At 42.2% G+C, this 25,800-nt stretch overlaps 1 protein-coding gene across 3 annotated transcripts; it reads right to left on the bottom strand.

Annotated features, from left to right (window-relative positions):
* Positions 1 to 1,695: 1,695 nt before the first annotated feature.
* PODN (podocan) lies at positions 1,696 to 25,800 on the bottom strand. 3 transcript variants are annotated; one of them, XM_068198773.1, is made up of 12 exons: positions 25,215 to 25,800; positions 24,244 to 24,531; positions 21,616 to 21,860; positions 19,962 to 20,055; positions 18,319 to 18,383; positions 14,116 to 14,225; positions 11,729 to 11,885; positions 10,178 to 10,293; positions 7,696 to 8,353; positions 5,251 to 5,399; positions 3,425 to 3,632; positions 1,696 to 2,371 (listed from the first exon to the last, which is right to left on the bottom strand). In XM_068198773.1, the coding sequence occupies exons 2-11, from the start codon at positions 24,326 to 24,328 to the stop codon at positions 3,458 to 3,460; spliced, it is 1,854 nt and encodes a 617-aa protein (XP_068054874.1). In that variant the 5' UTR covers positions 24,329 to 24,531; positions 25,215 to 25,800; the 3' UTR covers positions 1,696 to 2,371; positions 3,425 to 3,457. The 3 variants fall into 3 exon arrangements, with proteins under 3 accessions (XP_068054874.1, XP_068054875.1, XP_068054876.1); XM_068198774.1 differs by lacking the exon at positions 24,244 to 24,531 and having other exon boundaries at positions 25,215 to 25,798; XM_068198775.1 differs by lacking the exon at positions 24,244 to 24,531 and having other exon boundaries at positions 25,247 to 25,798.

Raw genomic sequence — 25,800 nt, 5'->3', positions numbered from 1 at the left:
CCAAGCAAATTACAGGAGGGAAGTTACACGAAAGCAATGTTTCTGTTGCCTCTTTGTGGCCTAAGAAAAGGCCAACTTCCCAACTCCCATTTTCACAAAAGGAAATATCAAAATCAGAGCCTGTTCCTGGGTCCTGCTCCATACAAGGTCTGGATTGGACTTTTGGATGATGGGTACCACCCACAGTCAAAAAATATGTAGGCTTAATCCCATGGACTTCTGATTATTCCTCAACATCCCTCATGGCATCTCTCACCCCTTTATGAGAAAGAAATAAACTGCCAGTTTGGCCTGACAGCATTATGTCCAATGTCATACGTGCTGACAAAGCCAGGTGAGTGAGGAATAAGGCCTGTGGTTCTCCCTCACCAATCTCTTACAGAACAAAGAATCTTGGAGCATTTGAGGCTTTTACTTGGTAAGAGTGGTGGTGTTTTTTAGGGGGTTTGCTGCTGGGAAACACTGCCCCATTTAAAGGACAGATTCAGTGTGCAACTACTTGAAACAAACTTGGATTTCCTAACTTCACCTTTATACTATGTGCACCTTGAACTATAGGTGGGTCTCCTTTGGCAAAGGCTGCTGTTTGCTAAAGAAGCTTAACACAGTGCGTGTGTCATCCTGACATGTTGGGCCTGATTCTACAGGTGCTAAAATGAACCTTCACCCCTGCACTCACTGCATCAGACCCTCAAGGGATTCAAAGAAGTCTGAGGCACCTGACTTTTCACAGAATTTTAGTCCAAGGGACAGAAGTTTGAAGACAACCAAACATTTCTCTATAAAATGATACAAATCTGCATATTCTCAGCTTGTTCAGGAGTTTAATAAATTGGTCTTTTTCACAGAAGACTGGCAGAACTTCCACTGGTGTTTGCTGGAGATGGCTCATTGACTTGAGTTACCTTCTATAGACATTTCACATAGAAATCTATCCCAGCAGTCAGCTGCAAGGATATTTTATTACTCAGCTGTATAGCTGATATTCAAAAATGTGGGGTTTTGCAATTTCTGGGGCCAAGCTTTTACTTTTTCAGGAAGCAATCTTTCTTTCTATGATTAATGAGTGTGCTGAATTGTCTAAGGTAGGGAACAAGAGCTTGAAATTACTGTCATGGGAAACCAAAGGGAGAGTGTGGAGCTAGGTCTCCAGCAGGAAAACAGCTGGTAAAAAATTAAGCCAACTGTGTTTCCAAGTCAATGCTGGAATGCAGTATGCAAAACAACATGTGTTCAATCAGAAATCCTCAAAAGAAAAGACCATATAGTCAAGCAGATTAGCTACCTCAGATGAAGGACATTATAACCAACAGAGAAACTTGTACCTCTGTAGGTCTTCTTTTCCTTGGTTTCTTTATTTTCTATGATTCCAACGGGAGCTGAGAGCACTCAACATCATAAAATAGGGGAGGCTTTAAGGGAGTATGACAGCAGGCACTGTCTCCAGACTTGAACTAATTTCTTTAGATACTTAATGGTTTTCTCCTAAGACAACCCACACTCACAAATCTCTTCTACACCACTAGTCTCACTCCTGCCTCTCAGTGTGAATGAGATACACTGTGGAAAATTCTACCACATACATTAAACTTCATCCTGTCACTCCATCCTCTGATCACACCTTTGGAGACATTCACCCAACTACCCCATGGGCAAACAACAGCAAGACAGAAACTTTACCAAAGCTGTGGAAGGCAGACATTTTATATATGTATTTTTATATATATTCACAAGAGCAATTGTTTTATCTTAAAACCTTTCTAAATCAGGAATATACTGCAGGTTTTGGCAGTAGAGATAAAATATTACGGGATCCAGCCTTATTTTGTTTTTCTCATCCAAATATACACATTGTTATAACAGAGAAATAATTGCATCCAGAATTATTACTGCTGCTTGATGACCAAAATGCCTCATACACTGCTCTGCACATGAAACTACTGCAAATATTCATCTGCCCTGGCCAAGAACAGCTTCTTTTGGGTGGAGGAAAAGAAAAGAGGCATAAACATGGTTCACTTAAAATGCAGTGACAAAAATGGCATTTGAAGGCCTGTGTTCAAAACAGTCCCATATTGTTATTACAGATGGAAACAGTGAGGGAAGAGAAACAGAAGAAACAAAAGCCAGCTTTTGTGAGTTCCAGAGCAATCCCTTATGATCCTGGGTCTTGTATAAGATGATTTGGAAGCTTTGGAAAGGCATTCAGGGTCTCTCCCTGAATAAGGCACCGAAACACACTGTCTTCCGTGAGCCTGGCCCAGTGCCACGCCAGTTTCTGTGTAATTCATTGCACGTTTTGCTAAGTGCTCTCTGTATATCTATATAGATGTATACACATAGACATATATGTATTTTTCCAAATGTTTTCCTGCAAAACAGAAAAATAAAATAAGTTACACGATAGAATACAGAATTCAGAATCAGACAAACATAGTACCTGCTGACATGTCACACGTGCCCCAAAACTAAACCAGAGAGGCAATGATTTTGAATCTGCTCTAAATCTGTAGATATAAATTATTTCTTGTTTAACAAAATTTTCATATAACTCAGCCAGGAGAGCTAATGTTTGACTTTCCAAGTACCTTCTGCCCTTTTCAAGCCCCATCATCTTTTAAGCTTATTAGCACTATTCCTAACAATTCCTTGTGTCATTCTCAGTGACAAGATGTTGATTAGGGACAAAACTATTTTTTCCCCACTCTTAGGTCTCCAGAAGCAAAGAGCAACCCTTAACCTCATCATCTTTGAACCTAAGATGCTTAACAGATGCAGTAAATAGATCACTATTCTTATGAAAAGAATGGATATTCTTCAAATACCTTTGTCCCTGTATCTTTTCTTCCGCAGTTGAAAAGAGATTCAAGTAGAGATGCTACTCTTTCCATAAGAAATACACTAACTATAACATTATTTTTCTCCTCCAAGTGGTCAGTGATTTAAATACTGCTTGAGACAGAGTTTGTAATCTAATGACACATTTAACAGACACCAATGTTCTAATCTTACTTTTATTTGTCATCTATTTTCAACTCATGTCTTCTGCACCAGCAAGCTTCACAGTTTGTTCTTTGTTTTCCTTTTGAAGTAATTGCTTAAAAGTATCATGAAATACCTTTGAATTTTTTGTTATCAGAATTAGTGAACAAGGATTTGCATCTTTAACTACTGTGTCTGCTGTGTCTATAAACAGAATAAGAACAGTCCATTAAGCAGTCTGATAAAACAGATATATACTGTTTCATTTTACAAAATATTGTATTTTCAACCCTTTTTGATTTGTGATTCCCAGTCATGCTTTAATGGAAGTCTTTAAGTTCAGACACTCACTTGTTATGCTTCAATCATGTGTGTAAATTGGAATTATTTACACATGAGTCTGAAAACTGGGGCCTTAATTTAACTCAACTACAGTTGTTACCTCCCACATGATGGGACTGTGTGAGTTCACATTTTATCTCAGTTCTTCTTCCTCTTCTTCTTCCTCATCTTCCATTTCCTCTTCTGAGTCATCCTTATTCTTTGAACTGTTGCTGAATTCAAGGTTCCCTTCAATATCCAGTACCTGTAAGTGCTTCAGGTTTTGGAAGGTACTTTCTTTCAGTGCTCCAACTGCAATCTTGTTAAACCTTAAACAAACAAAAAGGCACCCCTGTTAAAATAAATCATTTTTATAAACAACACAGAAATTAGGGAACCAAGAGGAAACCATTCTGCAGCTACTCTACACTGACCCAAGTTACTCTAAGTTTACACTGACTTACAACAGCACTCTAGAAGTGCTGACTCCTCTAGATGGGGGAAGAAAAAAAATCATAATATTGGAATTCCTCCCCCACAAATTCTTTCTCTTGCTCTTCTCCTTTCTCCTTCCCAGAGAGGAAAAGCATCTGCTTCACAGCCCATATTTTTAAGTATAACTGATTTTTCATAAAATTCTGTGTCATTCCTTGACAGTTTAATTCTTCACGTACTAAACTCAAACCAAAGTAACCCTTTAAACACAAAGCAATCATTTTTCAACTGTTACTTGCATTTCCAGGAATACAAATAAACTAATCTGCAGTTTAAGAACCTGTCACATATGCTGGTCTGTTACTCTTGAACAGGCTTAAAATTGTGTTCTGTGTAATATTCCATAAGTATATTATTGTTTCACAGCACTGCAGTGATTAATGGCCTCCCATTAAAAATACGACTGAGCTTGGGTGGAGTTGCCTCCTGAATATGTTAGCAAAACTGTTTTGCAAATTCCTTTTTTCTTTATATAGAAATATAGAATATGGCATGTGGTTTCTGGTTCACATCCAAGCATTCACTAAAATCTCATAAATGTGAGCAGCTGAATAGACAGACTGCTCTAATTTTCACCAGACTTCGTAATTTTATTTGCTTGGTATGGAATCATTCATCCATAAAGGTATGCTCCAGAACTATTCAGAACTACAGGGCAGTTTAGCTGCATATAGTCAAAATAAGACCATATTTAGTCTTCTGCAGCCTAGGCTTTTTGAACACAGCATTGGATCAGATTAATCACATATTCTGTAGGGATTCATAAATTACTTCTAATTAATATTTTCAATAATGTTCCATTAGATTAAAACAGACTATATTACAGGGACAGATTCCCTTCTTGTGTTATAAATCTCTGCTTCAATCAGTTGTTACTGTGAGTTTACACTACATGTAAAAAAAGATTAGTATCCGTCATCTACAAAAACAAAGTCCTCATCCAACTGACAGAGTGGGAAAAAACCCAGCAAAGCCCCTAAACTGGGCTAGGTAACTGTCACGGTTGTAACTTGTCACTTGTTTCTGACAAAGCTATCAAGGGAATGCACACAACTCCAAGATTAGTCACACACACCTCACTGGAGGGGGGTTTTGTCAAAACCCATGGCAAACAGGCACAGGCAAAGCTGCACTTCTACAAGGGGACTGTAAACTTGTGGCTCACAGCTGATTATTGGAATATGACATCATGTTAAACATTAATTGCCCAGAATTACTGGCATGCCCAATCCATTCTAATAAGCATAGAAAAGACAAGCTTTCTAAAAAGAGCTTATTATGTATATCCATGTAGTTTCTGAGCAGATAAATATAGATTTGTCACATATTAGTATAAACCAAATATGCTTGTTCAGAAAACAAGGATTTTAAGTACTTTCTAAACAGTAAGTAATTATAAAGTAGATGAAGAAAGAAAAAATCTTGTGTGTTGAAGTGGAAGCTTGACCTTACCTGAGGTAAATCCCCTTTATTTTGGGTGTGGATTCAAAAGCATTCTCTGAAACCGTTGTGATCTTGTTGTTCTGGAGATACAGATATTCCAGAGATTCTGGCAGGCCTAATGGGATAGATGTCAGCTGGTTGCCAGCCATGTCTAGTGACTGCAAGAAAAAGACAACAAGGGGTCAAATAACTGAATTTAAATATTAGAAGCACACCAGAAAGAGATTTAATTTTGAAGTTACATTTATTATAGAATAAACTAATTTAATCTACCTCTAATTTGCAGCAAGGTAAGTGTGGCCAAGACAATTCTAGTCTCTTATATTACTATTGAGCATCCTGATTTCACATGATATGTCATGCTGGTTTGTTTCAGAGTTCCACCATTTCTTTATCTCTGTCCCCAGGCATTAGCCCATGTCTGTTTAAGTAAATTAAAAACAGGCTAGGTTTCAGATATGCAGGAGAATTCCTTGGCATCTGCTACTGCAAAAACTTCACTGGCTAAGGATGGTGATAGGTACAGTTACACATAAAACCATCTGGAAATATTCTAACATGGAGAATGTATGAAGACAGCAGGATTAAAGGTCGTGGTCATTTCTCAGGTTAATTTTATGCAAGAGAATGGATCAATAGAAATGTTTTGTTATCCTGTGTTGTAGTATTATCATAGCACCAACCTGACACTATTTACCCACTATTCAAAGCCACACTTCTGCAAACAATTGTCCTCATTCCAGTGTTTTTATTCCTCACATAATGCCAGTCTGGAAAACAATTATCATAGAACCATTGAATTGTTTAGGTTGGAAAAAAGCTTTAAGATCATTGACTCCAACTGTTAACCCAGTACTGCCAAGTCCATTATGTAAATGTCTTGCTTTGCAGTTGCTGAGTCTCCAGTGATTTCCATGGAAACAGTGTGGACTGAAGCATTTACTAAGTATATGCATAATCAGGATCTTTATACATGATTATTTGGCAAATTCACTCCAGTGCAACAACTCAGAAACCAACTGCACAGTTAAGCACTCAATGATAAAAAAGATTCCGCTGGAAACAACCAACAAGAAGTAACACTGTTCCAAAGAAAAGCAAGGGCCATAAATGCCCCAGTAGTCCAGCAGAACTTTAAGTCTGTGCTATTATCAGAGCCCTGTTTAATGGCAGTGGGGTTTGCTGTGGGGATGGCCAATGGTTGAGCCAGCAACACCTCTGGCTTTATACCGACTGCAAGGGAGGGAGAATAGAACAAAAGTTCCACATAATTGTGAATCAGGACCTTTGAGAAGGAAAGCTTGTCATTCCAGCCAGCAACTCCAGCTGCCCAACAGGGCTCATGACCCATTTTTGTTTGAAAATAAAACAACCTACATTTTATTAAGGTACTGCAGAAAAACAGTCCCAGCCATCTGTAATTTTCAAAAGCATCTTCCTTCCAGACTGCTTTGCATGTTAAATATATTTGCTCACACAGGTATCACTGAGGCACCAAACAAATGCAAAAGGTGTTATTAAAGTCAGGGACCAAATCTGGAGCTGATGCAAACAGCCCTGCAGACACTGTTGCTGCATTGCTGATTGACTTTAACTGAGAAACAAGCTATTGGTTATTCCCAGACACAACAGAAAGGGAAACGTTCCTATAGATTAATGTCAGGATTGTCTGAAAACACACTGGGGGCCAGTGTGACATCTGCTGCATGTCCTTATCCCTGATCTGCTCTGAGATGTGCACACTTTGCCTGTGCAGTGACCTGACCGTGTGCCCCCTCCATGGCTGCTGTGTGACACAGGCAATACCTTTCACTGCAGGAAAGGGGCTGTTGCCTAAAAGGAAATGCAGACAAATCCTTCAGCCAGCATAACAGTTCTGAAAGGTCATTTTGCTCAGCACAAATGTGATTGTTCCTGCCTGCCTTATGGTTTGTGTTTAACTTTCTCCAACAATTAAGCAAACGAGAAGACTGCTGATTGAATCCAGACTCCAAGCTGCTCCCCAGGTGCCTTAGCCAGCTGAGCTGCTAAATCCTACAGCTTGGCTTGTCTGACTATAAGCTGATGTGAGGGCTTTGAGAATTAAGAGTGTTTTTGTTTATGCATTCCTTCCTCCTGCTGTCTCTATTCAGAGCTGATTTTAAATCTTTTGGGATACGAGCTATTTGAAAGGCCTAATTTCAGTTTTAATGACAACATTTACTGATGTTTTTCTGAAAATATAGGACACTCAGAATTCAGAAACAAAGCTGGACTGGCCAGGAGTGGAAGGTACCCATCTCTGGCACAACAGCACATCATTTCTACTCTAGAAACAGAGTGTGAAGCACTTAAAATGCAACCCCAAAACACGAGGACCAAGCACATTTAATATTGCTGCTACATAATTTGATTTAGGCAGACAGATGAGGATATCAGCATCACTAAAACAATTAGAGAAGGTGGTGTTTCTACCTGAAGACTGCCGAGTTCTCTCCATGCTCTTGAATAAATTGAATTTACTTTCAGTTTATTGTTGCTCAAATACAGTTCCCTCAGTTTTGTCATCCCAGACAAAGTCCCTTTTGGGATGATGCTTATCTCATTCTCCTTCAGCTTCAGAACCTGCAAGTTCTTTGGAAAGCCAAAAGGCACCGTGTGGAGATTGTTTCCAGAAAGATCCAGAGACTTCAGCTGCCGCAGTTTACGGAAGGCCTCCCGATGGATATGGGGACTTGTGAGCTTGTTGTAGCTCAGGTTCAGCTCTTCAAGGAAGTAAGTGGTAGCAAAGTCATTTCTGTTAATCTCTGAGATCTGGTTATGAAGGATCATCAGTGTCTTCACTCGCCGGGGCAGCCCGCTGGGGATCCTTTCCAGCATGTTGTTGTACAGATGGACAGTGTGCAGCTTCTTTAAGCCCTGGAAGGCTAAGGGGTGAATACCTCGAGCTTTTAATTTGTTATTGTGGAGCAGAAGGTACTCCAGGTTCTTAATTTGGGTCAAGACATCTCTGTCAATCACCTTAATTGCATTCTTCTCCAGGTGGAGGAGGACGATGTTTCGAGGTAAACCACTTGGGATTTGTGAGAGGTTATTGCTGGACAAATCCAGATATTCAAGACTAGACAATTTCCTTGGGAAAGTAAGAAAGAAAACACTTTGATTCTGCAAGGTGAAACAATAACCAACTTGCTCAAAGATTTCACAGTCTTTGCTTTAGAGCCTTTTACCCCACTACTGTCTGCCCTTTTCTGACCTGTAATATGAGTTATGTGTACACCAAAACAGGGAGCTCCCATATTGCCATTAGGGATTAGGACTTGGCACTGCCACTGCTCCCCAGCCACACTAGCAGGACACAAGCACACTAGCGCACACCCAAATTGCCACTGAGCTGAGGCCTGAGGTCAGTTTTGCAGTCCCAGATAGAAACATATGAGCAATTTCAGTGAACAAATGCCACAGGAAGATGCCATGGGAGCACCACCAGAACACAGAGTTTAGCTCTCAGTTTCACAGAAACAAAGCCTGAGCATGAGTAATTTCTGTCTCAAAGTATTTGCTGAAAGTGGAATGCAGGTCTGCTCTCTAGATGATGAAATATTACTTTTATGAAAAGCAGAAATGCTAATTTAGTGTCCTAGGCTAAGGTAATGAACTTCTCGTGACCCTCCAGTATTATGGAAGTGAGTCAGGGCTAGAGCTGCTTTGTGTAAGCTACTGAATCTGGATTCCACGGTCTCAGTTGAAGCTAAATTAAATCCTCAGACCAGTCACTTATACCAACTGGATGTGGATCAATGGTTGTTCTACAGCCAGGACTGAGGAACCCAGTATTCCCTTGAATTTCAAGTCAGTTTCTCAGTTCAAATTAGAGTTTTAATCTACTTGACACGACATAACCCATTGCAGATGACCAGAGAGTTTTCAGGAAACAGGAAAACTAATGTGTTACAGACATTACTTACTGGTTACTACTCTGCTGTTCCAGCTATCCAAGCATGCTCTGAATGAACAAATATAATCTTTAGGTAAAATGCTTCACTGCTGCCATTTGTAAGGTTTCCCCAGGATGGGAATATCTTAACAGAAATAATATGTCCAGCATGACCTGGAGGTGGACTCAACACAGATATAGTAAACTACTAAGGGAGGTTTCTAGGAATGGGAAATGGAAAAGGAAAGCACACAGTTTGGTACATTTTTGTGTCTGGAGATCAGGAGGGTTTACAGAACTAAATTATGGGCAGGACCAATTGTGTGGTCTGGATTTTCAGGTAGAACACAGACAGCATTCAGTGTAAGCAGAGAAAAAAAATGTTAAATTTTGAAGGGCTAAGTCCCAGGCTAAATCTAGGACAGCTAAAGGCTATTTCTGTTGCACCAGTTGGTAGGAAAGCTTTTGCAGCCATCTGGCTCTTGAGCAGCACCACTGCATCCCTGCCTGCTCCAGCAACCACCTGCACTGGGGTACAGCTGGGCCAGGGGAATTCACAGCTGTGTGTTTGCAGCTGCTTTCAAGCCACCTTCACAGAAACACACAAGTAGCTCCAGTGAAAATGAAGGTCTGTCTTTAATGCCCAGTGAAGTGCCCTAGAAACTGGAAAGGCCTAGGTAACCTCACTTTTGACTGTTTTGGAAGAACAGAGAGTAGCTTTCAATGTTGTTCTAGGTGGCTGTTCCCAGAAGGGACTTAGTACCTGGTGTGACTGGGTCTGTGGCAGGCAGGGAGTGGTGCAGTCTAATGTTCAGTGTTCTGTCTTTTGTATGAAGCAATTCTGCAACCACTCACCCAGACCTTTGCTCTTGAATGGCAGCATCTGCTTCTCAGCAGTGAAATGCATAACATCATCCAGCTTTTAATTACTTTCTACTGTGTCCTGTGTTCAGTAGATGCATGACTGTCCCAGAGGGGGCAGACAGACACAGAGGTATTAAGTGAACATCTCAGTCTCACCAGAAAGTTTCATTGTCCATTCCCTCATTTGACAAGTAGTTATTCTGCAAATACAGCTCCCGCAGACCGGCAAGCTCGCTGAAGGCTCCTTTGGGAATCTTCTCCAGCTTGTTGCTCTAGAGTCACCAGAAGCACAAAGCACAGTATTTGGCATGAATCAACGCAACATTTGGGTTCTGTTCAACTGGCACAGGCAATTAAACTTCAGAAGGGCTAGACATGAAATATTTAGGGGGCTTTATAATATGATGGACAGACTGGACCAGATTCATTTGTCAACTAACATAAAGTAGAAACCAACACAGACAAATTCGGCTGAGTGTCTCAATAAATAGTAAAAAAAAAAATCACATCTAAAGTACACCTGTCAGATATTTTTGGCTGCCTCTCATTTCTCACTGTCCTGTTTTTTCCCAGTCAAAATCTCAAGGTAAATGTTACTACTGACAGATGGTGCACTTGCAAATAAAACACTAATTTCTCTGCTCATCCCCTCTGTCCTTAACACAGCTGGGGACAGCAGGGAAGGAGACAAATTCAAAGTGTAATCCTCAGTGTGAGACCCTTTTGGGAGATAATGATTATCTGTAAGTGTCAAAAAATGCAGGGAACATGTAAGTTCATACTTTGAAGAGAAATTCCAGCAATTTAAAGGACTGGACTGGTTGCATTTACTTTTCTTCAAGCTGGAGAAGCCTGTTCTCTAGAAGACTTTATCAGGAATTCTGGTGGATCTTCAAGGGAAAAGAGTGCTGGGAGGCAGCACAGAGCTGCCTCAGCGCAGGGCTGATAACAGACTCCAGTCTCTGCACGTCCAAGGAGCTGTCAGCACTCAGAGCAAGCAGACCCAGGACTCCCACCACTGTGGCCCTCCCATTGCTAAGGCTCAGATCTCTAGCTCAAGACATGATGAAGCGTTTTTATCAGAATCAGATGACATGGAATTAAAAATGCTGGAGAGTAGTTAACAGCACAACTCTGCTATTGCACTGCTGCTGGAGGAGTTGTAGTAGTCAAGAATGCCTGATCCAAACTGAATTGCCAGTTCAGTAGCAAGCAGCAGCCACTGATGCTGGGAAGCAGTGGTCTGTGTGAAATGAGTCGGTGAGCAAAGCCAGTACAGAGTGGGTAAGCAGCTGCCAGGACAAGTGGCATTAGTGGCAAACTGAACTGGGAGGTCATGGAGACATGGCCATGGATTGATGCACTTCCTGTTCTAATATGTATTAATATTGTTTTATGCAGGGAGGAGACCGACAATGCAGCCACACAGGGATTTGCAATACAATTTCTGTGTTTGATTCTGCAAACACAGAAAGGCATTTCTGCCCCCTGTGAGCGTTCTGATGATTTACAAAAACACACTATTGCTTATGGACAAAAAAGGAAGGAGATGGGGACAGCTACTATTGAGAATACAGCAAGCAAGGCTTAAAGTGGGCCTGGAGATGTTTCAGGTGCACTGGGAAGTCTTGGCTGTGTAGTGTGAAACCCACACAACACAGTACTTCGTCACAATCCTAAGGGATTACAAAATGTTGTTGTCATTACCTGTAAATGTAATTTATATAGTGCTGGAGGGAGATTCTTTGGAACATACTTCAAGAAATTGCTGGACATGATGAGTATCTCCACATTATTAGAGCCATTGAACATATTATCAGGTAACCCAGCATCTGAAAGTTTGTTGTTATGAAGATACACAGATCTGTTGGAAGGAAGCAAAAGATGAAGGTCAACAGATAAGGAGATCTGGAGTTTTTGCTTACTGAGAAAAAGTTTAATTTAAAACTTCATTTCAATCTTTTCTTCTTTCCTTGAGATAATTAGATTTGTTTTTAAAATGTGCCTTTTAATTTAGCAAGGCATACAGATGTAAAACCAAATGGTCAGCTCCAATACTCTCTGAAAGTTAGGTCTATTCAAAATCCAAACCTGCACAAGAATACAAATTTCACAAGTGGCCTTAACTTCTTTACAAGAAACTGAGTGCAAGTCTGGGACTGTGCAGTACTTGGAAACACAGAATGCCAGTGTGGGGGCCTCACTCAGAGGGTTAGAATTCATCTCTTTTTAACAGATATGGCCCCAATTTTAACTTCTGTTTGGAACTGAGTCTGGACTGCTTGGCCTTACAAAATCAGCCTGGAGGTGTTGTGAGAAAGGACAATCTCTTAACCCTCCATTCTTTCTGCTCCCATGAAGGCTGGAAACACCCCAGGAAACAGTTTCTCTCCTACTCTTAATACTCAGAATAGGATACTGACAGAAAGACAACAGATTTACTCAGTCTGGCAGACTTTTCATTTTATATGCTTTGGTTTTTAATGAGCCATTGGGATCAAGAGCTAGAGCTTCTTACTTTTCCTTTGCCCTTCTTACTTTCACAACCTTTAATACTCACCAAATAGTTTCTCCAAAAAGATTTTCAGAAACTGATTCATCCTTACACAGGTTTCAATTCTGTACAAAGCAATATACCTCTATGAAGTTATTCCTCCTTTTCACTGGCTTGACTGCTAAATTAATTCATTTTATTTCTTTTTAAAAAAAAAGAAATTATAGGCTTTTAGTGACTTTGATTACCTCTTCCCTTTCCTGTGTTTACCCTCAGATGCAGCAGACAGCTAAATTTGTAGAGAGAGGTTAAAACTGCAAAATTGTCAAAGTGAGCTTTTTTAACTTGTTCTTGGATTCTTTACCAGTAGCAGAGAACTTGGCAACATCCTTCTGGAAGGAAGGAAAGGCTCAGTATGGAAATACAATTGTGCGATCACACACTCCAGGGAGTTCAGGGCTACACTGGAAGTATTGTTTACCCTGCATGGTCAGCTGTACTTTTAACTCAAAAATATTTGCCTTTCTGAAAAACTTACTCTCCAAATAATCAGTCTGAGATCATGAACTCTGCTGGGGGCAAAAAAAACAACTGAAACAACTGTGTTGGGATTTTATATGAGTAACCTTGGAAATCAATTAGCTCTTATTTTAATTAAAAATCATGTTCATATAGAAGAGTGTGAAAATCACTTCAGAAGAGTCAATAATTTTAATATGGCATCAAAACACAGCAGCATCTCCACCACAGATTGAGGAAGAAAACATGTATAAATCTAGCTTCTTTCATCATGAGATATTGCCAGAAATCTGTGAGTGACTCAGCCCTTTCAGCTTCCAAGAGCCTGGGAGACTAAAGGCCCAGGAAGTGCAGAGCAGCTCCAGCTCCCAGTGAATTCAATGGGAATGGAGAGTTCTTCAGTTCATCACAAGGCTGGGCTGTAGGGGCTCAGCTGGGTCAGCTGTAATTAACTGCTTCCAAACCTGGCTGCATGAATTGCTCCCAAGAGTTTGGGATGTCTTTGCAGGATCTGGATGGTGCAGTGTGTGGATGCTGCAGATTACTCAAAACCCCTTCAGCAAAGCCCACACCTCACACGAGGTGGTCTGGGTGCCTCTGAGTTTGACATGGATGTGCTGCTGTCAATCCAGATGAGAAAATCACAGCCTGAACCTAGCAGAGACTTATGGCAGCAGATCTGGAGTATGAACCCTTCTGAAGGTGCTGAAGTGCTTACCTTGAACAGAACTGAGTACTGTACTGTCCGCCTGATTTTACTTTTAAAAATGAACAGACTGTAATAAAACTAGGGATTTCTAAACAGCTAATCCCCATTTTGAGAAACTTAATTGTTCTTTTCAACTCAAATACACAAATAAAATGGGGACAACTTCATTTGATATTTGCAGAAGTGTCTGGCAGCTAGCAAAAGCCCTTGGAATGTGTTTGTTTGATTTTTCATGCTGAGAATAACAAACAGTTTCTTTCCAAAAACACAAGTAGGCAAAAATATAGTTTGGCCAGATATTTTCTTATCACCCACCAACTGCACCCAAGCAGTGGCAGAACACCAGTATTGTTTTACTTCCCAGTCCCTTACCTCAGGTTTGGTTTCTGTCCAAATGTGAGCCCATATATCTTAGTGAGATAATTGGCTGCAAAATCTGCACTGATCAAGGTATTTGGTAGGAATTTTGGAGCCACTGTTAGCTGTAAAAGAAATATACAAGGGAGTTCCAATGAAATGTAGCAAATGTTTTAACCAAGTATTAGAGCAGCAGCAAAACACTCTCAAATTTATCTTCCCTAAACAGGCAAAGATAAATTAAACTGAATGTAGATTTCATGAACAAAAACAATTTGTCCTCACTCACTAATCTCTCCAGGAAGGAGACAGACTTTTGCTCTAAGATATGAAAATGTTTGTTTTGGTTGGAAGGGTCCTGTCTCTTTTTGGTGGAAGAAATCAAGAAATTGTTATTCAGAGAGCAAACACCTTGCTTATTATTGTTCCTAATTCCTCAGTCTGCTGTGCCAAAAAACTCCAACCCCCCTCCCAGTGACCTACTGCGTATTCTCTTACAAAGGGGTATTGTGGAGGGGAGGTGTCACTTCACACTTCTGCTCCACTGCAGCCATTTATGATGATCTCTGCAGGGGGGATTCAGGCTCCCAGAGAACAAGGACACTTCTGAGCCAAATGATGGAATATTGAATGGCACTCCAAAGCAAGGGGTACAGTGATACTTTGTTCAATAAACAAGTGATGCATCAGGAAGTACAGAAAGGCCCTGTCCTCAAAACTTTATAGCTGACAACAGGTATAGGATTGGATGTGTTGCTCTTGTTGCTGTTTTTATCAGTGATTTTAAAAGCTAACCCTAGAAATGCCTGTATGTGAGCAAATTGGTGGAGTGAAAAGCAAAGATCAAAAAAAGCTCAGTTTTAGAGAGTATCCAAGTAATACAATAGCCAGGTTCACCGAGTGGCTGTTAATAACAAAGTCATTCACCTACAAACCAAGAATACAGGTTTACAGTCCAGGCTGGATGGAGAACAGTTTTCTGGCAAGCATAAGCCCAGAAGCTAAAGCCCTGGGGAAACAAAATTTTTAACAGAATGCTGTAACAGATAATCCTTGAGAAGACACTGAATTGCAGTCAGCAGGTGAAGCCACCCTGGTTACAGGTGTTCACTGCATACTAATGAGAGCACTCTGTGTTTTATGTGCACTCCAAAGGGAGATACTGCATTCTTGGAGATCAGGATGGGAAAGAGGGGCAATGGAAGGGATCTGCCTTACAGCCTGGAGTTCATGGAATCTGTAATATTCCTCACAGCTCTGTTGTGTGAAACAGAACCTGGTTCTTTCAGCCTACAAAGCACAGCAAGACTCGCATAATGAGAAACCATATTTTTCAAACTTTTATTGCCATAAAACTGCAGTGGGTTATGAATAATAGTGTAAAACCAAAAATATTTAAGATATGAACTTTCTCTGTGTGAAAGAAGAGACACTTTATTGGAGAACTGCCTAACCCAAGCCTTAAACTATGTATTTATCTAAAGGGTGCCTACACCCCTCTCTGCTGGTATGTCAAGAGTGCATTGATGAACTCCATCCATGAACTTCCAATTTACTGGACTCATAAAGTAGTCTCTTTTTTTTTTAATGAATACATTATTTACTGTTTTTCATTTTCAGCTGTCCCAAAACCTCATTATCCTCCTTAGCCTGTCTTAAATATTGAATGGTCACAAACACACAAAAAGATCTTTCCCACAAATCACATTCCTATCAGCATTTCCAGATGGTTTGTGAGCACTGGAATGAGCCATTCTGCATATTCCTGCAGTTGCTCTTGGCTTTGGTGGTAATCTCTCACCTCCTGATCTGGGAGATATGATTTCAAGGAGCTGGATAAAAGCACTCATCTCTGACTGAGAAGGTCTGACAGTGCCTCAGAAAGAAATAAATCTCTGTCATGATGTAACACTGACAATTCAGACACAGGAAACAAGACCTAATCCTTTTCATACACAGTGGTGCATTAAAGCTTTTCTCCAGTCAGTTAGGTCATAATGTTTGTACAAAGCAAAGGGCATGGCTCAGATATGTGAAATGAGAGACATCAGAACCACAAGAAAGAGGAAAGAGAAGGAGTAGTTTAATCCAAAAAGAGTTTTCACTTGCTCAGGATTTTTCTTTGGCATTTCAGCACTTGGTCATGAGACTGATTTTCACTGATTACCTTCTTGAAGGATTCATGCCAGATTGTTTTAAGTGTTAGCAAAAATAAAGTTGACTTGAATAGGTTTGTCTAATTTATTGCCTAACAAGAAGTATTCTGCCATTTCTCCTACTGCAATTTTCTTTCAACTTTCCTGCTGCACCTTCCTTTCCATATGGCAGAGTGTTTCTCCACTGTTAACTAATGAATTCAGAAGGCCAATACAAAAGTCATTACCGGATTTGAATTGCTTGGATTTTTCTTGCTTGGATGAAGCTTTGATAAAACCAGAAGTGCTGGATCGGGGTGAATCCCATATCACTTTGAGGATATGGGGAAATGTAAACCTTCTATCACCAAAATCACCTGCTTACAGTCAATGATGACAGCTCAGGATCTGGTCTATCATTTGGTGGAACAATTTCTCTCATTAACAAAGTTTACTGTGCACTCTATTTGAGAGATACAAAACATGAGAGTGGGAAGGAAAATTGGAAACTACTGCAGCCACTCTTTACTTGAAGTACTTGTTACTCACAGGCCACAGAAGGCTTTTAGTCTCTTACATTTCTTTTCTCTGACCAACTGTGCCAGTTCAATGAAAGATGATTTAGCTACATCTGATGGGATCACAATGGAAGATAAAGCAGCATTAAGATAATCCATAAAACAAGAAGCAAACTACCAGCAAATCCCTGCTCTCCTCCAGACACCACAGTAACTTGATCCACAGTGTTTCCTGCTGCAGATGAGATGCAGTCTGAAGCCAATCTGGTTTGTCCTGGCTTGTGACTTATAAAGAAATGTGTTATTTCTGCGGGTCCACAACTTCTCACTATAACTACTTGTGACATTCGCTGATGTTTGCAATTTCTTTTGGGATTCTTTTCTCTCTGCAGCAAAGCCAGAAAAACCAAACACTTTGTTTTGTTACACAGGGAAAATCAGAGTGCTAGGTTCTGGAATATTAGTCACAGTCTGGCTTGTTCCTTTTTATGGAGGTATTAACTGCCAAGATTGTTACATGGAAATGGTGCTTGAAAGAGAGAAAAGAACACAATGTTACTGTACTAAGGAATGGGTTCTATTCTCAATCACTCCATATAGAAATGTATGGAGTGATTCTGGATGTGTCTTGGCCTGACTGAAACCTGAATGTGGCCACATGGATTTAATCAGAACATCAAATGGTCCCAGATTTTAAGAGGATAATAAAATATATATACAGACATGCAGAGAGAGAGAGAGTGGGGATGGACGGGCAGGATTTTTGTAGACAAGGAAGCTCTGCCTGATGTTTTAACTTATATTTTTCTGTGGATCCTAATTTCTTCTGTAGCAAATATTTGTGGACAACCACTGGGGATAAAGGAAGCCGTAATAGGAACCACCCAGATGCAAGGGTATATGAGAAGCTATTTCATTTCCTAGCTTTGGCAGGAAAGATGTGCTTCTGTCAATACATCCAACCTGGATCACAATAGGAAAGCACCTGGGATCTTCTCCATCAAAAGAAGAAATTCAGCTCCTACCATTGCAGCTAAAAGAATAAATTGACTGGCACAGTTTCACTGTGTGGGGGTATCCTCCCCATATCCAACCTAATAAAAATGGGAGTTAGGGAAAACTGGATAGCTTTTTACAGATCTTCATGGTTCAAACAAACACAGGCACTAGGATGTGTTTGTTCACAAATTTTTCAACCAGCCTCATCTGATAAGGCAGCATTTCACATAATTACCCCACATGCAGGCAGGAACCAAATCTGCATACAGCTGATCCAAAGCCTACTGAAGACAGTGGAAATTTATACATTCAGGGGCTTTCTGTAACTCCCTACACAAGGGAAACTTTTCACCATGTGCACAAATAAACAAGTGTTCAAAATATACCTGCATATGTAGCCTCTAAACTTCACATACTGTTTGACCTTAGATGAACCTGCATTAGAATATCATTTTAGCACAGTTTTACTTATGTAGTATATACATTTTAAAAGAATTGACAACTTGCTCATTTAATTTTCAGAACCCAATCAGAAAAGAGCTCTGAAAGGCTTCAGAGCCTCTTACCTTATTGTTTGCCAGGTACAGGTAATTCAGGTTCTCCAGATGCTCAAATGCTTCCTCTGGCAACCCTTAAAAACAGGAATAACTAATAAGTGACATCAGCACCTCACTGCCTTTCTGAGTGAAAATACCAGAGGGCAGATTTCCCTCTCAGTATCTTCCATGTGAGACTGAAACACTTTTTATAGCCACTGAAACAATCTGATTCAGACCTATTGATTGTTTTTTTCTTAATTGGAAAAAGAAAAAACAAACCCACAAACCAAATCAAACAATACACACTTGTTAAGAGCAATGGAGGACTTTTTAAAATCCTGATCACACAAGGCTTGTGGCCAAGCCCACTGGCAGGTGTCAGTTCCAGAGCTGTGTGGATCTGCTCTAGGGCTGATTATCAGTGCTTGCACCAACCACACTATCTGAGAACCTTCTCCTGTCATTTGCATAAGATTCTGCAAGTCTTTTTTCTTGCAAGGATATAATCTGAGGTTGCTTAGTGATCAGATCAACCTAATGTATGACTATATTGTCAAAATAACCCTGGTACCTGCATGTCACAGCCCTTCTCTTGCTCTGCTCCTTCACAATTCAGGTATCCAAACAGTAACCAGCTCAGAGAGCTGGTCCAACTCAGGGCTTATCCTCCCCCAATAATTATTAGTGCCCAGTAATTATTTCAGCTGAGTCACTCCACATCCAGCTGATCACACAAGCACAATTGCTGTCACAAGGGAAAGCCTGCAAGTGACATTTCACCTGGCACTTAGATAACCATGTATCAAAGGCAAAGCTATTTTCCATGTCCAAACACATTGGAAACTCAGGGCTGCACTGAAGGTGGTGAAAGAAAACACAAAGGCCCAAAGGTAATAATGTCAAAGGCTGCATATATTGAGCACAGCTTTCCCTGTGCTGTGTAAGATTGCTGTGCCTTGGGGCCCATGTATAATACGCCCACATTCTCAATAAATTTTGTTCTCTGTCATTTCAGTAAAGATAAAAAGAACATTCAGATCATTTGGATGACACATAAATTAATAATAATTACATCTTTTGTATCCCATATCCTTCTCTCTTACTGTTTACTCCAATTCCTCTGTTTCTTTTGCTTTCCTCACTAACCCCTTGTTAAGATTCTCTAGTAAGCATAAGACTGAGCAAGCAAAACCTGCCTAGAAAATCAAAATAGTTTGAGAAGGGCAGAAATATCCTTATTTGCAATATGAATATAAATTTATATTCAAAATTTGACAAGGACAAAACTGGACCAAACTGCCCTGACTGACTAGACTGAACTAAACAAGGTCATTCAGGAGGAAATCATTCAGCATGTGGACGTTTCTGGTTCTCAAGTGCATTGCATAGAAGTGCCTGTGGGACCAGAGGGAGTTTCCTGGATGAGGCGATCTCACGCCACAGTACATGAGCTGCTGCCAGGTCTCCTCCACTGGTTCAGCAGGGCTGCATTCCTCCACACTGAGTATTGTGTTTCAGATGATAAAGTGTCTCCATGCTCTGTGTGATGGCCAGAGGAGCGAGGCTCACAGCAAACCACTCCAACCAAGCAATCCATCACCCTGGCTTTCCTTATCAGCTGTCACTGGCCTCATTGCATAAGCTGGTGCTCTGTCCACCCCGTGGCTCACCTTTTGAAGTCAGCCTGTTGTTTTGCAAATTGAGAGTTTCCAGTCTATAAAGACGAGCAAGCTCTTCTGGAAAGATTTCTTCTATTTGGTTATTCTAAGAAAATGGAGAGTATTAACCATCAACAAAGTAATCCAAAAAGGATCCCAGTAAACCCAGACTGTGAACTTCAATAAAATCTGGAAATGAACCCACCATGTAAAATCCTTGTCAAGACTTCTCTCATAATTAGCCAAACTCAGATCTCAAACTCAAAACATCCAAACCTAGGAGCATTTGAAAGCCTGACTTCTCCTCATCTCCAGGAATATCCAGCTTATGCACCAGTAGCACACAAAGAGTGTGATTTTGCCTGGCAAGGCCCAGAGTCCATCTGCCACAGCCAAACCTTGTAGCTGCAGCAAAGCATTTGTTACAAGGTTGGCATGGTGGATTTCCAAGCTTATGGCTTCTGTTATTCAGGGGTTGTTTTAAAAGCCACTGGTCATGGCTGGGAGCATCAAACCAGGCTCACTTGCACTGGTTGTGCTGTCAGGGGTGACTGCCATCAGATTTTCATTAACATGCTGACTAACATTCTGACCATTAATGAGTGGTTCTAGCTTTAGCATCCAGGGGACCAGTCAAGGACCCACTGTCCTGGAAGCCAGGCCAGTGTATAGAAGGTGACAGCTGCATCTCCAAAAAGTTTCTTTTCTTTTGGTAGCAGAGGCAGGAGCCATGGCTAACATATGCCTGGGACAGATCTGCTGAGGAAGGTGCCAGCGTACATTACAGTTTTTCTAACTGAAAAGCTCTAAACAAAATCTGCATTTCATCCATTGGACAGAATTGACAGATGGGAGCAATAAACCAAAAGCAGTTGGTGAAGGGCCAGGCACTGAAAACCTCAACCACTGCCACCACTCCGAGGAGGCACGGCCACAGGGCTGCCATGCTCTGGCCCTTCAGGTGTCAGAGCACTGGCAGGGAAAGGACACCTGCCCAAATGCTGGTCACAGGGATCAATTAGCTAAGAGCAGAGCATAGAAACTTGCTGGCAGTCCAGGACATCCTGATTCTTCTTCCTGAAGCTGGAATCTCACATCTTATATGACCTTTTCATGACAAGACATGAGGTGCCCGGAACAGGACCATTTTCTGTAGGCATGACCTCAGTTTCCCGGCCACAAGCAGCCCAGCACCAGGCAGTGCTACTCGGGGTGATGGGTGGCACTGGCCATGTCACACCTGCTCCTTCTGAGTCCATGTGCTGCAGGGAGAGGTGGGACAGTGGGGAACATGAGCTGGCCCTGCCTCTGGACTGGCTCACCGTGTCTGAACTAAGACACCGTGCTGCCCAAAGAATTCTCTGTCATTTAGCCCATCTTCTTCAAGGACACCTCAAAATGGAAGCGCTCCACCAGAAATTTGGGTTGGCCAAAGGAGAAACAAGAAATTGTTAGTCTGGACAAAAATTCTTCTCATGGAGCTGTGAGAGAATGTGGAGCTCTTTTTCCCCTCCCTGGATGTGAGGGAGAGGATGCCGACAACCGGGTGCATTCGTCGAGCTCGGGAGCCGGACCTGCTGCACCTGCTGCAGGGAGGGGCTGAGGGGAGGAGCCGGGCTTCAGGGGCGGAATGAGGGCACGGGAGGGCGATGGATCGCGCCCTTACCTGCAGGGAGAGGTGGTTGGTCAGCTCGGGCAGCAGCAGCGGGAACTCCTTGAGGTCGATGCCGCCGCAGTCCACGACGCCCTCCTGGGTGCAGCCGCAGTCGCGGGGGCAGGCGGGGCCGGGCCCGGGCCGCCGCCGCTCCGGGCCGCCCTCGGCGAAGTCGCTGTCGGCGGCGCAGCCCAGGGCCAGCAGCGCCGGGAGCCCCAGCAGCGCCAGCAGCGCCCGGCCGCCGGCGGGCATCGCCCCTGCGGGCCGGACAGCGGGTCAGCGCCGCGGGGCAGCGCCGGCGCGGCCCGGCCGAGCCCGCAACCCCGGCCCGGCCCGGGCCAGCCCCACCGCCGCCTTCCCGCTCTCCCCTCAAGGCACCGTGGCGACTGCGCCGCCCAACCCGTGGGTCCCGGCTACAGCCGGCGGCCCGACAGCATCCCCCGCACCGGCCCCGACTCCCCGAGATATTTATTGCCTTTTTCATATTGAGAAACGCCAGATGATCCCGCAGATGTAGGGGAAAAGGTTATGCAATGTTAGTTCAATGTGGTTGTCTGTCGTACCGTTCCTCACAGTTTTGCATGGGAAGAAATTCTTCTCGTTATTAACACATAGAGGCTGTCAGGACTGACTCTCGGAGGGGCTGCTATGTGTGCATCGAACAGCAACAAAACCTTGCAGCTACTGGAAACACGACGGGCTTCCTATGGATTTTGGACAGTGCTGATCTGAACCTAAGACACTTGGCTAATGTTCAGCTTTTATCTTTCTGGCAGCAGGTTAAAATAATCCAAACAGAAGTTGAGTATCTACTGGAGCAGCCAGCTGGCCCTAACCCAGCCCCCTCGGTCCCACTTGCTGCCCTTCTCAGATTTCATACATAAAGGTTTGCAGTCAGGGCTGGTTATGGCTTGTCATTTATCCTCTCAGCTATTTTTCACAGAAGGATTTGACAGCAATGAGAAATACTTAGGCAGATCTTTTAAGGTGAAAAGGCACGATGGATTCATGACCTTATCAAATAAATACTCCCTTCACCTCTGCTAACCCAGATTCCTTCTTTGCATCAGAAACAAGAACCGCACAGAGCCAGGCCGGCAGCTGTCAGAACTGTGTGTCTCCATTTACATCCATTCACAAGTCTTTGCAGCTTTGCACCAGGAGCTCTCACAGAGAGCCTGGGTGCTTGGGAAGCATTGGAGACATCCTGCTCTCAGTCACAGCCATGAAAGTCATAAGAGTTTTTTTTAAACACTGACTTGTACTTGAAGAAAGGGGAGCAAGGGGGACTACAGGGCAGAGCATCCCAAAACATCGATGCTGGTTTTGCTTTAGTCCTGTCTTTGCTACAGACATGCTGGGTGGAGGATTTTAAGCATTTATCATTGTGTGCTTGATCCCTCTTTCCCCTGTTCCACTATTTTACAGCTTCCATATCTCTATTAGCTGAATATAATGAAATTAATCTCTTTTATAGAATTTTCCTTGTATGGCAGATATTAACACTGAGACCAAAATTGGCCATATGAGTATGCCAACAGTAGATTAGTAAAATCCTCAGTATTTGGTGACCTAATCTCAGAAAATATTTCAGAAATCTTAGAGAAAATCATCTCAGAAAGTATTTCAGATCTCTAAGAAAGTTTTTTTCCTATATAACAGCTCACCCTTATAGATACTTGCCAAAGAAACTACAGACAGGAAACCTTACATATACAGCTCTCAATCAGTTCTGCTGTAACAGCATCAACGCTATTCCCACAGCACAGTTACATCGTGGTTGGTCTTGGGCTCTCTAGATTTGCAACATGCTGGCTTTTCCACATCTGTTGCTGAAAAGATGTTAGAAAATTAACATGAAATATTCTGTCTATTGCACACTAAGATTTTGAGGCAATCTCACCCCCTTATTGATATGCAAGTGTCTGCTACATTGCCTTTGGAGGGAATGCTGCTCTAGCACAGGGAGACACTTTGCATAGAAGAACATCCGTGTACATCTGGAGTGCAGGCAGTAAAACCAGGCATGATGGTGATTGTCTTTTAGTTCACCGAAAGGCTGAAGTAACTCACTCCACTTCAACTCATTCCCATGGGCCTGATTCAAAGCCTTGTTAAGAAAGCTTCTAAAGGAGTAGCTCAAAACCCACTAGAAAGAGTCAGTCCCCTTCCCTTGCTGTAGGTGGGCTTTGGAGCAGGTCCTGCCACCCAAAGAGTGAAGTGACACTGAAACCAGCTCAGGGGTTTCTGTGGCTGCATCATTCTGAGTCCAGACACAACTGATACCTGCACTTTGGTGCCTCACAGCACCAGAGTGCTACAAAAGGCACAGTCTCAAGAGGTAAACTGAAGTTTCAGGAGTTACTGAATGCTTCTCAGTGATTACAATGCCCCCAGTAAACAACAGAATCACTTTCAAAATATCTCATCTCTGTTACCTATTATTCCCCACACACATTCTCACAGGACACACACACACAGATGGAAAAACATCCACTGAAGGAGAGGATTCTCCTTCAAAATCAACAGGTTAAGTGAATTTGTTAGAGAGTATCCTTGCTATAAGCTGCAGCTGAAAGGCAGGCTGCTGCTGCTGCAGGTTGTCTGGCAAACCAGCTTAAAAAAATTAGAAAAACTCACCTTTGCTGTCAGAAATGAGATGAATGGAGAAGAACATTTCTCTTGCCCCCACAGGCTCTCTCAGCTCATGCCATGTCAGTAACATGCACTGAGCTCAGAGCGAGTCTCCCCTTTCCAAGCCAGATCCTTTCCAGATGTGAGCTGCAGAACTGGAGAGAGTAACAGGCAACCCTCTACCAGTGAGAGCTTCCTGCACTTCCCAGCAAAATCGGAGAGGAATTTTCCAAAGTCACCATATAGGAAAATGTGAGTAGGAAAGAGGAAGCAGCTATGGCCTGAATATAAAGGCTTGGGAAATAAACAATCTCCCATTACTTTTGTCAACACAGTTTGCAAGGTCTGTGAGCAAAGCCAAAAGCCAGCATGCAGGAATTGGCAGAAGAGAGGCAGAGACAGTGTGTGTGCTTCTGCATTTAACGGCAGGACACTGGAGCTGCACCATTACTACATCTTTGAGTTTAGCTGCATTCAACCCAAATCTGAATTCCAGGTGGGAATGTCCTCCCATTCTCTGGGGGTCTGGTTCAAATTAGCTAGGAACAGATAGATCAGCAGTTTTTCCTGCATTTTATCTCCTTCCCCTTTAACTCTCCCTCCTTTTCAACACATCAACAGGTCTTCGGGGACCAGGAATCAATAGGCTGAAACTACAAATATCTTACAGGCAAAGTCCCCAAATTCGCTGTGACACCCCATCCACTCAATCTCTTCTTTATCTTCTATGCCCTGCATTACAGCACTACATCAGAACCTTCCACCACATACACACAGAGACACTCAGCCCAGAAGCCTCACATTTCTTATTTCCCCATTCTTGGTGAAAGAACAGGAACACACAGTTGATAACAGTATGCTCCAAGTGCAGCAATACTCCCAAGAAAGCAACACAGCTTTTTTCCCCTGGCAGCAGTTACTATATTAAATCTAAAGCCACCTGTTTTGGGAGTGCCCCACAGTGCTCCATACAGTACCTCCACAAAACCTGCAGAAGATCTGTCCTCACCAACAACTCAACCTTCTTGCTGAATTCCAAAGAAGAGACACTGATTCTTTCCTCTCCACTCCAGCTGAACTAAAGTCTAAAGCAATTAAGTTATTTCCTCCCTCTCTTCATCCAGGCTTATATCAACTGGAACTGATCCCCCTGTGTGCCACGTGGAAGTTTGAAAAGTTAGAGTGGGAAGTGTGTTTTTACTGAAACCAAAATAAAACAAAACAAAGCTGGCTGCTTTTTTTCTGGTGAGTCAGAGATCCAGGACACATTTGCCTGCTACCCTTTCTGTATTACAATATCCTGAGTCCATAAAACAAAATGTGATCATTTTTTTCAGGGAGGAGGAATAGGGGGATTACCTCACTCACTATGGATGCCAGAGCAGCCCACAAGGGAAAAGAAGTGACCAGCATTCACTCTTCCCCAAAAGTGCATTTTTAGCTGTGTTTTTGCTGTAGAAGTATAGGAATTTGTTGTCAGGTAGCATCTAGAGGAAGTACAGAGCATTATAAAAAGAGGGACATTGTGCCTCCTTTAGTGAGGAAACAGAGGCACACAAGAGT

This window comes from Anomalospiza imberbis, chromosome 9, assembly GCF_031753505.1.
Source record: "Anomalospiza imberbis isolate Cuckoo-Finch-1a 21T00152 chromosome 9, ASM3175350v1, whole genome shotgun sequence".
Classification (NCBI taxonomy): domain Eukaryota; kingdom Metazoa; phylum Chordata; class Aves; order Passeriformes; family Viduidae; genus Anomalospiza; species Anomalospiza imberbis.
Note: the sequence above shows the minus strand (reverse complement) of the source record. Positions and strands in the feature narration are given on the sequence as shown.

Bases quoted from the DNA above. Each gene is read 5' to 3' on its own strand.
- PODN (XM_068198773.1), bottom strand. From the start codon at position 24,328: ATGTTACTGACATGGCATGAGCTGAGAGAGCCTGTGGGGGCAAGAGAA. The intron at 14,226-18,318 runs GTAAGAGGCTCT...TTTCTTTTACAG, and splicing joins TGTACCTGGCAAACAATAAG to CTAACAGTGGCTCCAAAATT. The intron at 10,294-11,728 runs GTAATGACAACA...TGGTGACTCTAG, and splicing joins TATATAAATTACATTTACAG to AGCAACAAGCTGGAGAAGAT.